A 17088-nucleotide genomic window follows, 5' to 3' on the forward strand; every position below is an offset into this window, starting at 1 on the left:
TTCATGGATCTACAATCTGTCGATACCTGTAACTTGGCATTGCACAAGGTCATGTTTTTCTCTGGCTGTTTATGACGTCTTTACACTAAATCCATTGTATGTTGGATGTGTACGGATTGATTGCTTAGTCTCAGAGGCATGATTTTTTTTATTAGTTGTTAATGGCTTTGAACCAGCTGCGAGTACTCTCAGATCTGTTCATTGTGTCTTTTTGTGTCGGGATGTATATTAAGTACCCGGCCACGTCCACTTTTATGTTTTGTCTATCTGATGAGTTAAGCCTTTTTCAACTGATTTTATAGTTCGTTCTTATGTTGTACTGTCATACCACTGCCCCAGGTTAGGGGGAGGGTTGGGATCCCGCTAACATGTTTAACCCCGCCACATTATTTATGTATGTGCCTGTCCCAAGTCAGGAGCCTGTAATGCAGTAGTTGTCGTTTGTTTATGTGTTACATATTTGTTTTTCGTTATTTTATTTACATAAATAAGGCCGTTAGTTTTCTCGCTTGAATTGTTTTACAATGTCTTATCGGGGCCTTTTATAGCTGACTACATGCGGTATAGGCTTTGCTCATTGTTGAAGGCCGTACGGTGACCTATAATTGTTAGTGTTTGTGTCATTTTGGTCTTTTCTGGATAGTTGTCTCATTGGCAATCATACCACATCTTCTTTTTTATATGACAGTATGTAGCAAAAAGTAAATATTTCAAAATATATCTCTTATATATTCAAACAAACAAACAAAAAAACAACAAATATTTTATTTGCCAATCACGGCGCCCAGTTAGAGCAGAATAATAATAATATAATTTTCAAACATAGTTTAAAGTAAATTAAAAATAGGTTAAACAAAGTACATAATATGATTGATTTTGATTTAGTTGATTGATATAATATTAAAGAAAATGAAGCAGGCAACTTGTAAATAATAAACATATATAATACAATATGACCAATAGTTTGTTACTCTGGTCCCTTTATTGGACAGCACACCTCGTAGTATATACTAATAATTTATCAAATGTAAAAGAAATAACTTATGTAAATGCATATTTGATCATTATCAAAATGTTTTTATCTTCATTTCCCATCAGCCAATTAAAAAGAGATTTGTTATCAAGTTTTGACATATTTTTATTTTTACTATATATTTTGCTTAGAAAGGGATTTCTAACATTATCCAGAGTTTTACATGTTAAAAGAAAATGCATCTCATCTTCTATTTCCTCATTACAGAGTTTGCATATTCTATTTTCTAGTTTAATATTAAAATAACGACTCAGTTTTTTCTATTTCAAGTTTGTGAGCTCCAATTCTAAATCTTGTTAAAACACATCTTTGAATATATGGTAATTTCAATAAGTAAGGCTCAAAATTAAAAATTTGGTTTAAATAATCGATAAGTTCTAAGTTTATTTCCAGAGGTCTTATTTTGTATTTGTGACTTTTTGTCCTATCAAATTTGTGACTTTTTGTCCTATCAAATTTGTGACTTTATGTACTGTAACTTTTTGTCCTGTGACTTTCTGTCCGTTTACCGTTAGTAAGATTCATGGGGGGTAACAATAATTTGGTGTTATAGGCACATATTGCTTTATGTAACTCTTAGTAGGGTTCGTAGCTAGATTTTTATGTAACGAGTACTGTGATTGGCCTATCATAACCAGAAGCACATGGTTTAAAATGACTGGATCCGATTTAAACTGTCTCTCTTTGTCTACTGAAAGCTTACTGAAAATACCAGTTTGTTGACAAAATATGGCCAAATCGAATATTGGAAAGTTGTTTGAATTTATGTCATTGATGGGACAACTTAAGGTTGTTAATCACAATAGTTCACACTTTTAAAATGAAAATCATGAAAAGTATTTGCTTGCTAAAATGACATGGACTTAAAAGAAATGGACAATGTTTGAAAACTTGGAAATTCCATTTTTTTTTTTACAGTTGATGAAAATTAAATATATAGAATAACTTACCTCATAAAAAAATCCACCTCTCCCATTTTTTTTTAAACAAACACATCATTTATTTCCTTTTTTTCTTTTTTTCTGAAGTGTTGGTATACTTATCATGCTCATATATAAAATTGAGAATGGAGATGGGAATGGTGTCAAAGAGACAACAAACCGACCATGCATGGACCAGACAACAGCAGAAGGTCACCAACAGGTCTTCAATGCAGCAAGAAACTCCCGCACCTGGAGGCGCCGCGTCCTTCAGCTGGCCCCTTAATTAACAAATATACTAGTTCAGTGATAATGAACGCCATACTAAACTCCAAATTGTATACATACATGACATATGCATACCTATTATGTACTCAAATAGATGTATTGAAAGAAAGGAAAATGTTCTTACTTTAAAATGTGTTGGTACTTATACAATGTTATAGAACAGGATGTGGTATAATTGTCATTGAGACAACTATTTACAAGATACAAAAATGAGGTAGAGATTTCCACTATTGGTAACCCTCTTTTTCCTTTATGGTCTTTGACAATGAACAAAACCTATACCCTTCATTTGTATTACAAGGCACATGTGTAATATTAAAGAGCCCTGACATGTCCTATAGTTGCTATCTAAGTTGAACAACATTTGGTCTCTGGTGGACATGGTGGAAAGTTGTCTCATTTAAATAATTGAATTGATCCCATTTGTATTTTTTGTAAGGCATTCTGGGAAGGTTGATAGTTTCTTCTTCACCAGTGGCACCCATCATTGCTCATGGCAAGTAAAAATTAGTCTGTGAAATCACAATTGAGAAGAAGGTTTTCTGTGTCATACAGGAAGCTAACCACAATTTAGTTTGTTTTTTGTTGGGACCATCAAACTTTGTGGAAAAGGTACACACAATTTAAGCAGGTTAAGAAATTTGAGCCCTATCACATTCTTGCATGGGACAGTCATGACAGTGTACCTGAAACCTGGAAATAGAATATTTATTTTAAGTCAGATTGCAAAATTTTCTGTAACAAACAGTAAAATTTAGATGTTGACATGGATTGTGATTCTTAGCATCTTATTCTTAAAAATTATATGTAGATAGGAAGATGTGGTATGAGTGCCATGAGACAACTCTCCATCCAAGTAGCAATTTATAAAAGTAAACCATTATGGTCAAGTTGCGGCCTTCAACACTGAACAGCAAGCTACAGTATCAAGGGCCCCCAAATTACTTGTGTAAAACCATTCAAATGGGAAAACCAACAGTCTAATCTATATAAACAAAACGAGAAACGAGAAACATGTTTGTGAGATCTCAACCCTCCCCCTATACCTCTAACCAATGTAGAAAAGTAAAAGCATAACAATACGCAAAACAAAACGAGAAACAAGAAACATGTATGTCAGACAGTCAGGGGTACTACTTGTACAAGTTATTTTTAATTACTTGAAGAAGTAATATTAATATACTTATATAAGTAAATTTGTAGGCTACTTATACAAGTGAATTTTATTTACTTTTATAGGTAAAAAAAAATATTGGCTGAGTTATGTCCCTCAGACATTCAGATTTTTTTACTCGTATAAGTAAAAAAGTCATCCTATCTTCTTTTATTGAATTCTTAGGATTTCTTTACTCTAATATAATTTTAAGTTATCTGCCCTTTGCAGATGTCTTTACTAAACATTTAAGTGTAATTTCATGGGCAATGAAAATCCCATTTCAAATGAACATGTATTGATGTTTTGGTATCTTTGATATACATTGTAAGAAAATGTACCATAAATACTGAAATTCAGCTCGAAAAAATTCGTACGCGTTATGACCTGAGATTTGATTCTTCAATGCAGGTCATGACCTGCATTTTCATCGTCACAGGTTGACAGGTATGCATTTGTCTGTTATCTTCATAACACTGCTCATTTACAAGCCCCCAAGGAGCAATTTTTGAAGGCCTTGAGCAAATACTTAAGATCTTTGCGCAATCAGTTTTTTTGTTGAATTAATGAGATGAAACATTGAACTCTAATTAAAAAATATGAGCTAACCTGGGAAAAATTATAAAAGCCCTGATTTTGCATCACAAAACTTGAGAATATTTGTAGGATTGTAAGAAAAATAAGTATTTTTTTTAGAAAATTAAAGGGAGATTATTTAAACATTATTAATTCACTTATATGTGTATATTTATTTTTACTTCTTCAAGTAAATAAAAATAATTTGTACAAGTAGTACCCCAGACTGTCATAACTACATAAATAGAAGACTATAAATTTCATGACTTCATTGATCTGCATTGACGAAATTATGAAAATAAATGTTCAGTTTCTATGGCATATATATATTTATATCAAATCATATGACATGATATCGTTATGGAGGGGGGATAGGACCTTTATTGGGACTCCTGGATTGGGTGTTTTTAAGCTCAGGATTTTGAGATTGACCCTTTAGGGATCTGGGAATTCTTTTTTCAAATTTCGCTACCTTGGAATTTTGTGTTTTTTAAGCCCGGGATTTTGGGATTTTGTGTTTTTAAGCTCTGGATTTAGGGATCAGTACCCCTCCTTCCCTCCCACCCTCCCTCATAATGTACATTTGTAATTTATTTATGTTTTTCAGAGAGTAAAGAGAACAGGTTGGGTGCTGAAACATGTTGAAGAACCAGAGAGTGTATCTGATCACATGTACAGAATGGCTACTTTATCTTTCTTGGTGGATCCCAGTACAGGGCTTAACAAAGAAAAGTATTGGTTTTTAGAATTTGAATTCTTCTTTTTGTAATTTCATTGGGGTTTAAAGCATCAACGAAGTACATTTTGTATCTAAAAATGTGTGCAGTGTCAACGCTTTTACACTCGTATGAAATTACTAAAAAAATATTATTTATTAAACAATACAAATGGGATGAACACTTATCAGGCTTTTAATTACATTTTTTCGCTATGATCATAAACATACTAAAAGATCGGTTCTATGGCATAACCTGTGGATTTTTTTGTAGTAGCATGTGTCATCATGAATATTAAAACTTCATTTAAATATAAAGGAGAATGTTTATAGTGTGACGCACAAGCCTTGTTATCCAATCAAAATAATGTATTCTTCTGAAACATACATGTGATGTAAGTTTTTAGTTAAAACAAAATGTAAAGTGGTTTGATGGATCTCACATACTTATCAGTTAAGGAGATCTGGCATGATTGGTAACGAAACAATTATCCAAAAATCAAATAGATCACATAAATACAGGACAATAACATCAGATCTTCAGCATTAGCCAAACCAGAACAATAACATCAGATCTTCAGCAATTAGCCAAACCAGTACTGTAAAATAAAATTTCACCACTTCTCCCTCTCAGTTTCAAAAAGAAAAGTAACTTCTCCCTATGATTCTGAAGTAGTGTGAGCCCTGAATATGTAAATTACTGTATTATTTATGTGCCCTATTAGGTATATTCGACAGGCCAAGTGCCCTTTTTGAAAACATTAATCATGTTAACCATGCTCTTCTTCAGTTCTAGATTCACTACTTGTATACTGATATATTTCAGATGTATAAAGTTGTCATTAGTACATGATATGGCAGAGAGTATAGTCGGAGATCTGACACCAGCTGATCGTATTGACAAATCAGAGAAACATATAAGAGAAGAAGTAAGTCTATATATAGAATATGATATACAGTAAAACCTGCCTCTAAAAGATACCAGAGGGACAGTCAAACTCATAAATTGAAAATAAATGCCATGCCATTATGGGTAAAAGAGAAAAAAGACAGCGAACAAAAGTACACAAAATACAACAGTAAAAAATAAAGACTACTGTTTAACTCATGTTTGTACAAACCTGGTAATAGGCTAATTCAGTGGTTCACAGTCGTGAAAAGGCAACAAATGGAACAGGATTGAATTTATGTCTTTAGAAACATATCCACTATCATCTGTGAAACTGATATTCTATAATGGTCAACCAACTCGTTATGGCATCAATAAGGGTCACTTTCAGACCCTGCTGGATGTAATTGGCAATGTGCAATGTCAGAACCTCTTTTAAAGGGTAATCTCACTTGACCTTTGATACTAAACCAACATACAGATGAATTACTGTAATAAGTGATTTTTAAATCTCTCAGTTAAGTAGCAAATAAGAAAAAATTGGATTTTGTATTTTACCAAAATTTTGAACATACAAATACCGTATAGCGGGTTATTTTCGTGGGGTGCAAATTTTCACTTATTTTCGCGGACAGAACTAAATCGCCAAACTAAATTCCGCCAAATTAAAGGTGTTCATGCAAAGGTAATAATAAAAGTTTTAAATTTTTCGCCACTTTATTTTTTTCTTTGCCAAGTAACATATTATTATTTACAGTGCTTATATAGCGCTTATCCAAATAAACATTTACTCTAAGTGCTTAAAAAGTGCTATAAAATGCAATCAGATGTTTATTGATTTTCTGACAAAATCTTAACGAGTTCAAGGTAAATTCCGAGTGTTGTCTGATCAGGTTAAGTCCGAGAAATCCGAAAAAAAGCAAATAAACAAGATAGATGAGAAGAAATTGTTATTTATATTCCTTTCGCCAAATTCTATCGCAAATGACGAATTTTAATTGCAACAATTATGTTTTTTTGCAAATTGCAAAAATGGCGACCGCCAGCGGAAACCCTGAACACAGAGCCTTTGCTCACATCAAACAGCAAGCTTTAAATGGCCTCGAACAGGACTATTGTAAAACCATTCAAAATTGGAAACCAACAGTCTAACTTATATAAAAAAATAGAAATAAGAAACATGTATGAATCACATCAACAAAAGACGACTACTGAACATCAGGTTCTGACTTAAGGTAGGTGCAAACAAATTCAGCAGGTTTTGATGTTTAATAGGTGCCAGCCTTCACCCTAACCTAAAACAATAGTGTTACATCACAACATAAAAGACACACCAAAAAATATCAATTGAAATGGCTCACTCAATCAAAAGACATATGGACCATAATTTGGTATTCGGCCTTTGGTTTCTTTTTGTATCCTTTTTTATAAGTCCTAAAATTTTAACTTTTATTTTGTGGGTTGTGTTGGTGTTAGAATAGTATGAATGGAACAATTGAGTTTTTCGAGAAAAAATTGATACATTTTGATTCACCGTTTACGTGACATGAAACCAAACAGGAAACCAATCTTTATTTTCTTTATTTTGCACAATATAATTCAAAAGGCATAAATAAACACCATTACTAGTGTTACTTGCTTCATGTTAATATTTAAAATCTATTTTCAATGTTATATTAAAGTTTTTTTTAAACCTGACAGGAAACCATAAGAAACCGAAAGCATATTTTTAGTTTTATTTTATTGCAAAATCTGCTTAAAATAATCTGAACAGTATACTTTTTCTTAAAATCCATATTTTAACTTGGAATTAAAATCTTTAAAATAGGCACAATGTGATACTTCTGACCTGTACACTATCTTCATGGTTTCCACATGTTAACCTACTTTAGTGGGCTAAAATCAATAAAGTACTTCCTTTCAAGTCATGCATGGTAAAAGTTTACAACTCATTTGACAAGTTTATTGCGTTTCTGATAAGTGTTTGCAGAACATGAATAAAAAATATTAATTAAAAACTGTGACAAAGATTCCAACTTTGTACATTCCAAGTGTAACGGTATATTAACATGTATTTTTTATTAAATTATATTTATTCACCTAAAATATCCAGTAATATTTACTGCTGAAGTTAAATCAATCCAACGAGTATTGGTACAATGATAAGAGACGTAATTTCAATTGATTTTTCCAAGGACTCTTCACATCATTATCGGGAAACGAAGTGTGTTCTAACGTCTGTCAAATATGAAATCGATTTTGTCAAGTCATTGGGCATTTATTTTCACACAGGATCGTATGTAACATTATGCACATAGGAAAAATAACAGACCACCGGCGCAATCTCTTTGACAATTGTATTTTCCTCTTTTAAACAAGACGAAACAAGTCTACAGATTATGTTTGCTAACATCCCGTTGGAAACAAAAACAATGTTTAGACCTAGTATTTCGTACATCCGGCCGAAATGGCGTTATCACATGTTAGTCACATGTTTCACGTATGACCGGAAATGGTTAGAAATTAAGGACAAAAACAATTTTAATAAATAACTGGACTTCTGTTTTGTGTGAAATGTAACGCATAACGACAACGTAATTTTCTTACTTAATTATTCTGAAGATCAAAACAAGAATGTAAATCATCTCGGATTTACCTGTTTGAACATCTCGCGAGAGTTCATATTTGCATATTGTTTTTAAGAATTCTATTACAACAAAGCAGATTACATCATTTAAAAATTGCGTTATGATATCGGACACAAAAATCACGCCACTGTTCTTCCATCTGCTACATAAATACTTATAGTTCTCGGCATTTTCTTCTCACTATTCTTATTGGTCGATGTTCTTTGTTATTTGAAAGCAAAAGTTACGAATTTGCCGGTGACTATTATCTATAAATCAGTCAGCGTTATGCTCTTCGGAAGCAAAAAGTAACTTGAGAAACGACACAAAAATACGGTTGTAGAATCTTTGAAATTCGTATATTTTAATTTTTTTTCTAGGGAAGAGTAGCATGCACTTGTATGTTGATAAAAATAATGGCATCTTTAGATGTAGTTGCAACTTTTCTTACAGTAATTCACATTTTATCACTTTTCTATAGTTATAGGAAACGGTGCCCAATAGCAAATTATGGTCCATATTCACAAAAACAAGTGAACAAAATTAATGATAAAAGGTGGTTAGATGTAAAATAATATTAGAAAAACAACCTTGGACTAAAATCTGTCCAATGAAATAATGTACAAATAGTTTTGTTATACAGGTTAAGACTATATTAGTATACAGGGGTGGATCCAGCCATTTAAAAAGGGGGGGGGGGTCCCAACCTAGAATAAAGGGGGGTTCCAACTATATGTCCCCATTCAAATGCATTGATTGGCCCCAAAAAAGGGGGGTACCAACCCCAGGAACCCCCGCCACCACCCTCTGGATCTGCCACTGGGATCAGTAGCAAGTTTCATGCCTTTGTTGCAGTCATTCGTCTGTAAATTTTGAATTTGTGGGGAAATAATGTGATAATAACAGTTTTGTAAAATTCATCTAATTTGGCAAGCACCAGGAGTATTTTTCCTTTAAAATTCAAGGTTTCAACTTTCAGATTATGTTATAAAATGATATTGTGTGCGACCAAATTTATACATGTTTAAGTGTTTAAAAAGTGATTTTATGTCATTATCCTAGATTCAGTACATTGTCATTTGACATGAAGGGTCATCCTATATATCATTGTATATGCAGCAACTGCATGAATCAGTAAACGCACATACTTTTAGTTAGGCCCTACACTAACTTGCAACATATCTGGTCAAATTGTTACTTAAAAAAGTGATTTAAGGAATAAATCATTCAATTAATACCTCTGGGTGACCAAGAGTGACTGCTTAACAGAATTTGTCTCCCTTAGAACACATTTGGAAACAAATAAGGAGATGCTGTATGATTGTCAATAAAACAACTGTCCACCAAAAGTCTGTTGAATGAATTTGATTTATGCAAGTAATAATAAAAACAACCATACAACCTTCAATAATGATGAAAAATTTAACCTTGTTGTCATAATAGTTGACTCTTCATATCTCTGTGTCTACAGATTGTTTGGGCTATTTTATAAAATGTATATGGGTGGTAGGAAGGGAAGTATAATTGTCATTTATTGATAAATGTGGGTCATGAATCTATTACCATAACACAAAATTATCTAAAAAATGGTTCTTTGACAATGTTCCAGCTAGGATTTCAAAGGGCAAGGTGCCAATCCTGAAAAAGGGCATTTGTTGTAAGGCAATTTTGAAAGTCCCTTTCTTCCCTCCCACATAAAATTTAATGGTGATTATAAAGCCTTAATAATTTTGTAATTTGTTTATGCTGGGCGTTATATTTGTAGATGGCTATGAAGCATATATCAGATTTAGTGAGTGAAGATTTAAGTAAAGAATTGTTTTCTTTATGGGAGGTAAGTAATTCATAGACATACCAAATAATAATTCCATTTTTCCATTGGCATTGGCTGCCATGTTGTCAGACCATCTGGTTTATTTCTTATATATGACATACTAACTTTTTAAATATTCCATGGAGGGTGTCTAAAAAAGATCTTTAGTAGATCAATGTGCTGCATTATACAAGGCTTTAACAGAAGAATACTTTTCAGAACACTACATTTTGATAAGTTTTGAGGTCTGTTTTAAAAGTAAATTTCTGTGCAAATTTTCTTATTACATGGAGACAAAGGGAGATAACTTTATTCCAAAAAAGTTTCCAGATTGGTCACTCAACAACTTCCTGTTTACAGACTGGTATCATTTTACACATGATAGCCTAGTTGAAAATTTTCCTCAGATCTTTCTCAGTAACTACAATACATGCATTCTGTTTGGTTTCAGGGTTTAAATAAGTCAGCTACACAGTATGATGCCTTTGCAGATTCTTCACACAAAAACCTCATGTTTACCAAAATATTTGGGCGGGGAATCATCAGTGAGCAGCAGCTCTCACTTTCACTTGTTTCTCTTGTATTCATCAAATGCATGAAATTCTCAGGAAATCTAACCATTAAAGTTTTTCTAAGCTTGTTTGAATTTGTGTTATGTTTTCGTGTGTATGTCTACTTTTAAGGAATAGTTATGCTTGGTATAAGGAGTTAGCTTCCATCTGCCCTCTTGAAGTTAAAGTATAATTTTTTTTTTATCTGACAAAAGATTAAGTCTTGCACCTGTATATAAATACATCTTCCCTACATCTGTTGGGTTGTTGTCTCTTTGATTCTTTCCCCATTTCCGTTCTCAATTTTACATGAATATGCTGTGTTTTGGATACATGTATTTATTATTTATTGTGATCTAACTTAAATGTGATGTTAATAAAGCTCAAATGTCATAAAAAAAATGCAAATTTTCTTATTTAAAGAACAAATGTCCATATTGAAAAATGCAACTGTACTATCATGATGACCAAACATCCCAAGCTAGCCAATATGTTGTACTTCTCATCTTCATCAAATGGCTGCTAAATGATATAGATAGTAGGAGATATATTACAGCCCCTTTTTATACAACCGCAAAAATTGAAATTTTTTTGGTCTTATATTGGTAATATGTTGGTGTCAGTATTGTCATCATCGTCCGAAGACATTTGGTTTTTGCACTCTAACTTTAGTAAAAGTATATAGAAATCTATGAAATTTATAGACAAGGTTTATGACCATAAAAGGAAGGTTGGGATTGATTTTTGGTGTTTTGGTCCCAACAGTTTAGGAATTAGGGTAAAAAAAAAGGGCCCAAATAAGCATTTTTTTCAATAACTTTAATATAAGTAAACAGAAATCTATGAAATTTTAACATAAGGTCTATGATCACAAAAGGAAGGTTGGGGTTGATTTTTGGGAGTTTTAGTCCCAACAGTTCAGGAATTAGGGGCCAAAAAACAGGTACCAAATAAGCATTTTTCTTGGTTTTGCACAATAAGTTTAGTATAAGTTAAAAGAAATCTATGAAATTGTAACTCAAGGTTTATGACCACAAAAGGAAGGTTTGAATTGATTTTGGGTGTTTTGGTCCCAAAGAATAAGAGGCCAAAAGGGTCTAAAATTAAACTTAGCTTGATTTTAACAAAAAATGAATTCTTGGGGTTCTTTGATTTGCTGAATCTAAACATGTACTTAGATTTTTGATTATGGGCCCAGTTTTCAAGTTGGTCCAAATCTGGGTCCAAAATTATTATATTAAGTAAAGTGCAATAGCAAGAAATTTTCAATTGCACAGTATTCTGCAATAGCAAGAAATCTTCAATTGCACAGTATTGTGCAATAGCAAGAAATTTTCAATTGCACAGTATTGCGCAATAGCAAGAAATCTTCAATTGCACAGTATTGTGCAATAGCAAGAAATCTTCAATTGCACAGTATAGTGCAATAGCAAGCAATATCTAATTTCACAATATTGCGCAATAGCAAGAAGTTTTCAATAGCACAATATTGAGCAATAGCAAGAAATTTTAAATTGCACAGTATTGTCCTGTTTTCAAATTGGTCTACATCATATACATTAAGGTCCAAATGGTAAAAAATTAAACTTTTTTGTTTGATTTCAACAAAAATTGAATATATGGGGTTCTTAATGTTCCTCAATATGCTGAATCTAACCATGTATTTAGACTTTTCATATTTTGGCCCGGTTATCAATTTGGTCCACATTGAGGTCAAAAGTGTCTAAAATTGAACATTATTTGATTTCATCAAAAATTGAATTCTTGGGGTTTTATGATATGCTGAATCTAACCATGTATTTAGATTTTGGATATTGGACCATAATCATGATAAACATATAGGTAAATGTCCAATTAATTTTTTTTAAAGTTTTTAAGTTCTTAGACCACATTAATTCCGTGTCAGAAACCTATGTTGTGTCAACTATTTTATCACAATCCACATTCATACATGTCATAGCTGTGTCCATACTTGTCCCAACTGTTCAGGGTTCAACCTCTGTGGTTGTATATGAAGCTGGGCCCTGCCGAGCATCTGGTTGACAGACATTAAGTACAAAAACGTATTAAAAATGACTCAGAATCATCAAACATTGTTAAGGTGGTACCCAACACCTTGACTAAAATTAATTTGGCTCGTTTATTAATTTTCATAAAATTTTGACAAAATATTCACTTTGACCCTTTGAAAAAAATATCAAAATTTCAGAATTAAAACCTGAACCAATCACTTTCTCGGAAAAAATGGTTGGATAGATAGCAGTTTGACAAAACTAATTTTGATAATTAAGAAGCTTAATATTCCTTAACAATACAATGTGATTTAATATTCAGTTGATTTTACAGAGTTATCTCCCTGAAGTGTTAGGTACCACCTTAAAATGAAAGTTTGACTGTTTATATTTATAGGAATATGAGCACCAGACGACACCAGAAGCAGTGTTTGTGAAGGATCTAGACAAGTTTGAGATGATATTCCAAGCACATGAGTATGAACAATTAGCCAAGAAACCAGGATCTTTACAAGAATTTTTTGATAGTACTAAAGGTATGTATATAGTTACTGTGTATTAACTTATTTTTGTGATTACACATTTTTAGTGGATTAAGGAAACTTTCATGTTCGTGGAAATTTAATTTTGTGGTTTTACTGAAGTTTTGCATACCTTTTGTTATTGGTTGAACATTTAATTTCGCAGTTCATCTTTACCATAAAAATCCATGAAAATTGGTATCAGTATCAGACACATTCCACATTTCCATTCTTAATTTTATCCAACAAGTAATAATGAATCCATAGTAAGACGGCATCTAATGTACTTGGTTTGATGAAAAAAAATTGATTGCTGGATTTGGAGTACTGTTTTCAGAATTTCTACTCAATTAAATATTTGAAAAATGTGCATTTTGCCATAAATAAAATAAGGATAATCACAAAAAGAGATTTTTGTCATGAGTTATATAACTATTCTATAAAATTGAGAATGGCAATGGGGAATATGTCAAAGAGACAGCAACCTGCCAAAAGAGTAGATAACAGCCTAGGCCACCAATGGGTGGTCAATGCAGCAAGAAATTATTGCACCTGGAGGGTTTCAGGCTTAGGTCCAGGTGAGCTAATAAAAATGTGTGCTAGGTGAGTGAAAATGGACGTCATACTAAACTCCAAAAAATAAATGAACTATAATTAAAAATCATACAAGACTAAGAAAAGCCAGAGGTTCCTGACTTTGGACAGGCAGAAAAATGAGACGGGGTTAAACAGATTTTGTGATCTATCAACACTCTAGATATATGTAGCCCACAATGTTAGAGAGAGTCTATTGCAGAAGAACCTTTAGTTTGATGTGGAAGATTTCAAAGTTAACTACAACATTGTCACTACTGTAAATCTTGTACTGTAAATTCAGAAATTAATGCGAGGTTTTTATTATTGCGAAAAATGCGACTGAGTTGTAAACGCAATAATTTAAACTCGCCTTTTGAAATATTTTATATGAATTTAACAGGATTTTTCACAAAATCGTAAAATTTAAAATAGCATTTTAGTCTAAAATGACAAAATCGCAAAAGTAAATGTATGCAATAATTTCTGAATTTACAGTATATAAACATATAAAAAGCTGATAATGTGTATTATATTGAATTTATTTTTGTTTTAGGAAAATTTAAGACTCCACAAGTTCAAGAATGGGTGAAGGAATTAGAAGACACCAGAGCACAGTATCATGAGAAAGATACAGAAGGGACATAATATTAATGTAAATTGCTTTTGATCATGTTCCAGCTAACAATGCAGCAAACATTTTATTTATTTGTTATTTCATATGATGGTGCACAGCTTGTGTTCAATTTTTATGAAGCTCTCAAACTGCCTTGATTTAATTTGTATAAGTTATCCCCCTTTAAGTCAAATCAACATCATAGATTGATTAATTGATGGTGTTTAATACCACTCTTTAGGGGTATAATATGCAGAGAACACATAAGCCAAAACAAGTTATAGACCTGAGGATGCTTGTACTAACTTAAATTTGCCCATGGCAATTTATTGTAAAATGTTAATGTCCTTATGCATGTTAATTTAAAAGTTTGGTACTGTGTTACTAATTTCAACCTCTGCACAGCCTTTTATATAATAATGTGTTCATTTATCATGTTTATATTCTGTTTTTAACAAAATAAGATTGTCTGATGGTTTTTGATTTGTATGCCCCACCTATTATAGTAGAGGGGCATTATGTTTTCTGGTCTGTGCGTCCGTTCGTTCGTTCGTCTTTCCAGTTTCAGATTAAAGTTTTTGGTCGAGGTAGTTTTTGATGAAGTTGAAGTCCAATCAACCTGAAACTTAGTATATATGTTCCTTATGATACGATCTTTCTAATTTTTAATGATAAATTAGAGTTCTGACCCCCAATTTCACAGTCCACTGAACATAGAAAATGATAGTTTGAGTGGGGCATCCATGTACTGGGGACACATTCTTGTTTACATTGTTCTACTTTTGTTGATGCAATATACTGTAAATTCAGAAATTATTGAGATTTTAATTAATGCACATAATGCAGCTGTGAAAATCAAAATAATAAGAACTCACATTCTAATATATCTGATATATATGTATGTACACAGAATTTTCTGAAATCACAATAGTTAGTCTCACATTATTGTCCTTTCTTCAAAAATTTCTATAATAAATGTACCCCATTATTTCTAAATGAACAGTAATATAAATGACCACAGCCTCGCATTTCCCCGTTTCTAAGCCTCATCCTTATATTGTTGATATGTCAAGTCAATGCACTATTATTGTCTATTTGTTATTGTGATTTGATAGTATGGGTATGAATGTTTGTCTAACAGTCATCAATTATATCTAAACTGTTGATATGATTCAAAAGTACTGATACTCCATCTTTAAAAATACAATTAACAATAAGAAGCATTGGTGGCCTTGGACTGTTTTCTGCTCTTTGTTGTGTTGTTGTATTTTTTTAAATGTTCCCTGTTTCCATTTTATTTTCTGCTTTGAATTCATATTGATGTATCTGATAACAGACCGTTGAATCTAAACGTGTACTTAGAATTTTAATTATTGATCTATTTTTTAAGTTGGTCTAAATCGGGTCCAAAATTAGACTTTGTTTGATTTCATCAAAAATTGATTTTTTGGAGTTCTTTGATATGCTGAATCTAAACATGTATTTAGATTTTTGATTATAGGCTGTTTTCAAGTTGGTCCACATCCGGGTCCAAAATTAAACTTTTTTAATTTCAACAAAAATTGAATATATGGGGTTATTTAATTTATGCTGAATCTAAACGTGTATTTTTATTTTTGATATTTGGGCCTGGTTATCAAATTGGTCCACATTGAGGTTTAAAGGGTCCAAAATTGAACTTTATTTGATTTCATCAAAAATTGAATTCTTGGGGTTCTTTGATATGCTGAATCTAACAATGTATTTCAATTTTAGAAATTTTACCATAATTGGTAAATGTCCAATTTAAAATTTTAAAGTTTTTAAGTTAAAGTTCTTAGACCACATTCATTCTGTGTCAGAAACCTATGTTGTGTCTACTATTTAATCACAATCCAGATTCAGAGCTGTATCAAGCTTGAATGTTATGTACATACTTGCCCCAACTGTTCAGGGTTCGAACTCTGCGATAGTATAAAGCTGTGCCCTGTGGAGCATCGGGTTGCTATTTGTTTGCTAGTTCTAATATGAAATATTTTTTAGCTGTTTGTAGAAACTTTAAATACTGTGATTTGAAAACCTATAATGTAATGATAGTGTATATCAAAGGGTTCAGTGGTAATACATTTTTATACTCTGAATTGCTTATATATATTTTTTTTGCATCAGAGTTATCTCCCTTACAATAGTTCCATACTTCAAAGAAAAGACTGGGATTGAGTTTGATTGTACATGCTCCAAGAGGAATTTTGAAAAGTTTGTTTTTTTTTGGGGGGGGGGGGTTCAAAATTATTTTAAGGGGTACATATTTTTTTTTACAAATTTATCGTATTTTTATTTTTGAAAAGTTTCAAGAAGAAATTGCACAGTATTGCACATTAGATTTGTAAGATCTTTGACTCCAAATTCAGATAGTATCAAGCTTGAATACTGTGTCCAAATTTGCCCCAACGGTTCAGGGTTGGAATTACATGGCATTTTAAAACTTAGTAAAATATTTCAAATTGTTGTAATGGATGTTGTGTTCGATGATTAAAGATATTATGGTTTATTGATATTTTTTTGAATTTGAAATTTTTGCTTAGCAAACTATTTTTCTACGTATATATATATATATAAATAAATATTATATACATGTATATAAGTCTTTTATATTTTGTTTCGATTTACTGGTATTACTTAAAAATTTAAGAATACTCAAAAGAATATTCAAACTGTTTCTAATTTTTATACGCCCATAGTCTTTTAGACGGGACGTATTATGGTTTCGTTTGTCCGTCCGTCTGTCCGTCCGTTTGTCCATCCGTCCGTCATCCACACTT

General features: G+C 32.0%; 1 protein-coding gene across 1 annotated transcript; it reads left to right on the plus strand.

Moving 5' to 3' along the window:
* The first annotated feature begins 1664 nt into the window (after nt 1–1664).
* Nucleotides 1665–14538, plus strand: LOC134690752 (5'-deoxynucleotidase HDDC2-like). Its single transcript, XM_063550807.1, has 6 exons — nt 1665–1822; nt 4578–4702; nt 5512–5614; nt 9967–10035; nt 12975–13113; nt 14228–14538. Exons 1-6 carry the CDS (start codon nt 1763–1765, stop codon nt 14317–14319), a joined length of 588 nt encoding a protein of 195 aa, XP_063406877.1. The 5' UTR covers nt 1665–1762; the 3' UTR covers nt 14320–14538.
* Nucleotides 14539–17088: the final 2550 nt, after the last annotated feature.

The sequence above is a fragment of the Mytilus trossulus genome, chromosome 11 (genome assembly GCF_036588685.1).
Source record: "Mytilus trossulus isolate FHL-02 chromosome 11, PNRI_Mtr1.1.1.hap1, whole genome shotgun sequence".
Classification (NCBI taxonomy): domain Eukaryota; kingdom Metazoa; phylum Mollusca; class Bivalvia; order Mytilida; family Mytilidae; genus Mytilus; species Mytilus trossulus.

Excerpts from the sequence above, each read along its gene's own strand:
- LOC134690752 (XM_063550807.1), top strand. The coding sequence starts at position 1,763 with ATGGCCAAATCGAATATTGGAAAGTTGTTTGAATTTATGTCATTGATG. Across the intron at positions 4,703-5,511 it reads ACAGGGCTTAACAAAGAAAA|ATGTATAAAGTTGTCATTAG; the intron begins GTATTGGTTTTT and ends GATATATTTCAG. Across the intron at positions 13,114-14,227 it reads ATTTTTTGATAGTACTAAAG|GAAAATTTAAGACTCCACAA; the intron begins GTATGTATATAG and ends TTTTTGTTTTAG.